Below are 6,303 nucleotides of genomic sequence, written 5' to 3'. Positions count from 1 at the left end.
ATTTGACAATGCAAAATTTGATGAGTTCTGCAATGAAAATGGCATTACTTACAACCTCTCAGCCCCAAGAACCCCCCAGCAAAATGGAGTAATGGAAAGGAAGAATAGAACTCTTGAAAAAATGGCAAGAACAATGCTGATCGACAGTGGGATTGCAAAGAACTTCTGGGTTGAAGCTGTCAACACTGCATGCTACTTGGTGAACAGGTGCATGATCAGCTCTCTCCTGAACAGAAGCCCCTATGAGTTGGTGAATGGAAGGAAACCCAAGCTGACTCACCTAAGAACACTTGGGTGCAAATGCTATGTTCTCAACAATGGAAAGGATGAGCTTGGTAAATTTGATGCCAAGAGTGATGAAGGAATCTTTCTGGGGTATTCTTCTAAAAGCAAAGCTTACAAAATATACAACAAACGGACTCAATGTGTTGAGGAAAGTGTTCATGTTATCTTTGATGAGTCCTATCCTTCCTGTGAGAAAAGTGCTAAAGATGATCAAGATGGAGAGCCCTTACTGGTTCCTGGTGAAGTCATTGACATGACAAATGGAAAGGCAGATATGATGAGCCAAGTGAAAGAGCCGAGTGGAGACAATGCTGCCTCTTCTTCAATGGAACCAGGTACCTCAACTACAACCACTGAAGCTGAAGAAATACCTGAGAGAAGAACACAAGAAAACCAGTTAGATATACCCAGCTCCTCTACAAATGAACCTCGAATGCCTAACTGGAAACACAAAAGTTCTCATCCTCTTGACAATGTAATCACTCCTCTAGATTCTGGAGTACAAACCAGGTCAAAAGCAAGAAATTCACTTGCCTTCTCAGCCTCTCTCTCCCAAATAGAACGCAAAAATATCAAAGAAGCCCTGAAAGATGCAGATTGGATTACAGCTATGCAAGATGAGCTGTATCAGTTTGAAAGAAACAATGTCTGGCACCTAGTACATAGACCCTCAGATAGAACCATTATAGGAACCAGGTGGGTATTCAGGAACAAGCTTGATGAACATGGAAACACTACAAGGAACAAGGCCAGGCTAGTGGTTCAAGGCTACAATCAGGAGGAAGGGATTGATTATGATGAAACATTTGCTCCGGTCGCTCGCATGGAAGCTATTAGAATTCTAATCGCCTTTGCATCTCATATGAAATTCCCCTTGTTCCAAATGGATGTCAAAAGTGCATTTCTGAATGGACTTCTTAAGGAAGAAGTCTATGTGAAGAAACCTCTAGGGTTTGAATGTCATGAACACCCTGAATATGTGTTTAAATTAGACAAAGCATTGTATAGGTTGAAGCAGGCTCCTCGAGCTTGGTATGAAAGGCTATCAAAGTTCTTCTTAGAAAATGGTTTTACAAGAGGGAAAATTGACAACACCTTGTTCATAAAGAAACAGGAAAGGAACCTGCTCATTGTTCAGGTCTATGCTGATGATATCATTTTTGGGGCAACAGTTGATTCTCTGTGTGAAGAATTTGCAAAACTCATGGGAAGTGAGTTTGAAATGAGCATGATGGGGGAGCTGAATTTCTTCTTGGGTCATCAAGTGAAGCAGTCCACAAAGGGTACATTCATTTGTCAGCAGAAATAGATCAAGGAGCTTTTGAAGAGGTTTGATATGGAAGCATCAAAAGTGATAGACACTCCCATTGCAATGGCTACTCGACTGGACATTGATGAAACTAGATCTCCTGTGAATTAAAGTATGTACAGAGGCTTTATTGGGTCTCTTCTCAATCTCACTGCCAGCAGACCCGATATTGTCTTCAGTGTTGGGCTATGTGCAAGGTTTCAATAGAATCCCAAGGAATCTCATTTGAAGGCTGCAAAAAGAATTTTGAGATATCTTAAGGGAACACAGGACTTAGTCTTGTATTACCCCTCAGGTGACAGTTTTAATCTCGTTGGGTATGCTGATGCTGACTATGCAGGTTATCTTGTGGACAGGAAAAGCACTTCTGGAATGGCTCACTTTCTAGGGTCATGTCTCATCTCTTGGGGCACAAGGAAGCAGAACTCAGTGGCTCTTTCAACAGCTAAAGCAGAATATGTAGCTGCAGCATCCTACTCTGCTCAACTCCTATGGATTAAGCATCAACTGGAGGATTTTGGGGTGTTTACTGAGTGTGTGCCTCATCTATGTGATAACACTAGTGCACTCAGCATGGCTAAGAATCCAGTTCAACACAAAAGAACCAAGCACATTGACGTGAGACATCATTTTCTGAGTGACAATGTGGAGAAAAGGCTGATCTGTATGAAGTTCTGCAGCACAGAAGACCAAATTGCAGATATCTTCACCAAAGCACTGAGTAGGGAATATTTTGAAAGAAACAGGGTGAAACTGGGGCTATTGAAGCCCAATTGAGAACCTGATTCCTTATCAATTGACTATGAAAATCACCTTCAGGTAAAACTAGCTAAAGTGTTTTCTGGCCAAGTCTAACTCACTTCAATACCATTACAGGTAAACACGCATGATGAGTATAGAAGCTGTAGATGCATTGCATGGATGATAAATGAGGATTGAAATTTTCAATAACAGGTCAAGAACCTGGTTCTTGTACCAAAGATTAGTAGTTCTGTGCATTCTTTAATACACGTCTTGAAAAGGTACAAGTATCAACTGCCATGTCATCCACCTTTTCAGACTCTGCTGTCACGTCCCTTCACTTCAAATCGTTCCATCTCCCTCTAAAACGTTGCATCTCTCCAAGCACAACCGCCATTTCAGAACCAGTTCGTATCTCTCTCTTCATAATTATCCACTCTTATTAAAAACTTTCTCCTTCTTCACAAACCACAGTCTTCCATTAGAACTTCTCCAAAGAACCTTCTCTCTATCTCTTCAATGGCTGACATAAACTCCGAAATCCCTACCTCAGTCATCTCTAAAACTAATAAAACCAGTGAGTCCTCCGTTCCCAATAAGACTTCTGTAACTACTTATGTTATTATCTCTGACATCACAACTAACCCAGATTTTCCGTATCCCTCCAGTTAAAAGTTGACTATCCCAGAAACCCCTAAAAGTGTTGATCCTTTTTCTCTATCTTCTGAGTTTCCCACTGATCAAGGAAAAAGTGGAGAACTAGGTAAAAGTCCTGAGGTCGCAGAGGTTTCCGCCATTATTGCTTCAGATTCTGTGGTGGCCATGGAGCCTATTGAGGAAGAAAATGTCGCGACCATCTTTGCGGTATCTGTTGATGGCGTCTTGCATGCAATACTTTCTCAGAGGAACGAGATACAGGGCAAGGGGGAAGAATGAGCCATGGTGGCTGTTGAGGGCTCTGCACTAGCAGAAACTACTGGGACCTCTCGTGAGGAACCCTGCCTCTCTCCGGAGGAGGCAGGTCAGGGTTCTCACTCCCAGGCCAGTTCTGCTCCTGCATTTGCTGTTGCACCCTTGGACATTCAAGTCCCTGAGATGAGGTCTAGTGATGAGGAGGATCTAGACAACATTGCTCCTGATACTTTCATAGTCATGTGAAGGGTAGCGTCCACTCCTGAGTCTTCTACTAAGCGGCCTACTACTAGGTTGCAAGCAAAGGTAGCCTATAACTCTACCCTTCAAAAGAGCAGAAAAAACTGTAAGAGGAAAAGGAGAAGATTGGTGAAAAACAATGTAATAGTGTGTGATAAGGTTGTTCCAGTGGTGGAGGTTGAGGAGGAAACAACTGAGGAACCTAGTTCGCTAGTGAGAAGGTCCCAGAAGAAGAAGGAATCTGCTTCCACAGAGAATGTTACAACCCCAGTTCAAAGTTGAAGGATGTTGTGAGTGAGCTCTCCGTTTCTGATGAGGATGTGTCAGTCAAGTCTAAGGGAAAAGGAAAATCAAGTGGTGTGAAGTCTGGCAAACGAAAATCTGAAACCATTAAGGAACCTGGTTTTGTGAAAAAGATGAGGAGGGAAACTAGTTTTGCTTCAGAATGCTTAAGGCACCAAAAGGTCCTGCTGGGTCGCACTTTTGACCCAGCAATTTTTGATATGGCTGGTATGCGTCAAGTTCTTGCAATGGTTGAGTTTTAAAGATGGGGGCATCTGTTCCAAATGGATGCACCCAAAGTGTATAAGGATGAGGTTCAAAGCTTTTATCCCAGCCTCTTTCCCGTTGATACTGACAATATCTGTGCCTTGGTGAATGAGGTGGACATTGTGTTTGACGTGAGTCTGCTTGGAGATATTCTAAAGGTTCCTACGGTTGGTGTGTCTAGTGTGAAAGATGCGTGTCAGTGTAATTTCCGGAATGCTGTGGTAAAGGATTACGCGAACCAAAAGGGGGACCAGATTCACAAGAAGGCATTACTCCCTATTTATGACTTGCTCTTCGAGTTGGTGAACAAAGTTCTGTTGCCTCGTGCTGAGAGGAGGTCCATGACTTCTAAGTCTGACCTATTTTTGATGGAGCAACTGGATGGCTTTACCCCTGTCAACCCGCCTGCTATCATGATTGAACACATGCAAAAAGTGGAAACCTTTAAGGATTGTAATCATGGTCTTCCATATGGGTTTCTGCTCATACAAGTGTTTAAGTTTTGAAGGTGTCGCTGGGAAAAGGCAAGGTAGAAACCATGAAGCAGACCTTCTCACAAACAACGTTGGAAGAATGTGAGTGCATGGAGACGAATGGGGGGTTAGGCAGTACATCAACCATATCACAGCTCATTAATGCTTAAACTATTGCAACTGAGGAGATTCGAAGGTTGAAGGCTAGGAATGCTATCCTGGAAGGTCAGCAGGCCCAAGGGGCTCCGGAGTCAAATGGGGAAGTGACTCCTCTAACAAAAGAGAATGCTGATCTCAGGGCACAAATGGAGAACCTCTAAGCAGAACTGCTCAATGAGCAAAAGTTGGCCAATGCCCGAATAGACCTAGTTCTCCAAACTCTTGCTGCAGCTTCCATGCCCTCTACTCCTAGTGCCCCCTAAGTAACCCTTTCAGTGACCTGATTCTGGATTGTCTCTTATTGTTTTAATGACTTTGTAGTTGTGTTTGTTTTCTTTTGTTTTGATGTGGCTGGGATGTATCAGTACTGCTCCCGTTTTCAACAGTCCAATTCTGCCTTTGCTTTTTAAGCAAAGGCATATATTTTATATATAAAATCTATCCTCTTTTGTTATCTCCATGCTTGTATTCTATGTTTCTCTTCTCTATCATGTTGTGTGCACATATATGGCATGAGTTAGCTAGGCTAGACTTCTTTATGTTGTTTGCCTGCTTGTGTATTTTTAATGATGCCAAAACGGGAAAGTATAATTGAAACAGGGATCTGATTAATGGGGAAGCATAAATCAAGGGGAACTTCTGAAGTTCCTGTTACTTCATCTGGTTATTTTTCGCTGTAAATACATGTAATCAATATCTAAGTTTGCCATCATCAAAAAGGGGGAAATTGATAGCTTTTCAATGTCTTTGCCTTATGTTTTGATGATCTAACAAACTTACTGCCAAGAACTTGATAGGGAACCTGACATACTTGGTACACATTACAAATGAACGGATTCCAGCCAGGACTCCAGCTAATCTGAACTGCTGCAAGTGTAGAAAATAGAGAAACAAGACAAGGACCTGATCCCTTGTGTTTCCCTGACAGCAGTACGAAAGTCAACTGTGCATAGCTAGAAAGTGACTGCCACAGAAACAGACAGTGCAGCAGTTTTGCAGTCACTTACCTTTGACCTACCAAATGCTTACATCATTAAAGTGATGTCATCAAGAGTGTATCAACTAGAGCATTACGACAAAACATCACTTGAACACTTCATTTTCACTTCAAGCATTCAAGCCTTCTGCAAACAACAAACTCAGTCTTCAAGAGCTTGAAGAACAAAGTTAAACGCTACTACAGACTAGTTCCTAAATCAAGTATTTGTTGTACTTTGTTGAGTTGTAACTTTGTTATTGTTCTCATTGTAATTCCTAAATTGCTTAGTTAGAATTGTTGCATAGGAACCCATTTGTAAAACCATAAAGTATCTGAGTTTGTGTTGTGACTAGAGTTAGTCATAAGTTAAAGTATTTGTAACTAGTGAGTTACAAAGTGGCTTGTGGTAAGTGTATCACAAGTTAGTTGAGTTGAAGTCTTTGTAACTAGTGAGTGACAGAGTGGCTTTTGGTAAGTATATCACAAGTTAGTTGAGTTGAAGTCTTTGTAATAGAGTCATTACAAAGTGGCTTGTAATAGTGTGTTTACAAGTTAGTGAAGGTGAAATCCTACAAGTGTAGGTCGTGGTTTTTGTCCCCTTGAGTGGGATTTTTCCACGTAAAAATTCCGTATCTCAGTTACTTACTGTTTCATTA

General features: G+C 41.7%; 1 protein-coding gene across 1 annotated transcript; it reads left to right on the top strand.

Annotated features, from left to right (window-relative positions):
• Positions 560-3,271, top strand: LOC109237229 (putative protein TPRXL). Its single transcript, XM_019403508.1, has 4 exons — positions 560-760; positions 2,617-2,742; positions 2,810-2,912; positions 3,024-3,271. Exons 1-4 carry the CDS (start codon positions 560-562, stop codon positions 3,269-3,271), a joined length of 678 nt encoding a protein of 225 aa, XP_019259053.1.

The sequence above is a fragment of the Nicotiana attenuata genome, chromosome 1 (genome assembly GCF_001879085.1).
Source record: "Nicotiana attenuata strain UT chromosome 1, NIATTr2, whole genome shotgun sequence".
NCBI classification, from domain to species: domain Eukaryota; kingdom Viridiplantae; phylum Streptophyta; class Magnoliopsida; order Solanales; family Solanaceae; genus Nicotiana; species Nicotiana attenuata.
This window is presented reverse-complemented; position numbering and strand designations above follow the sequence as displayed.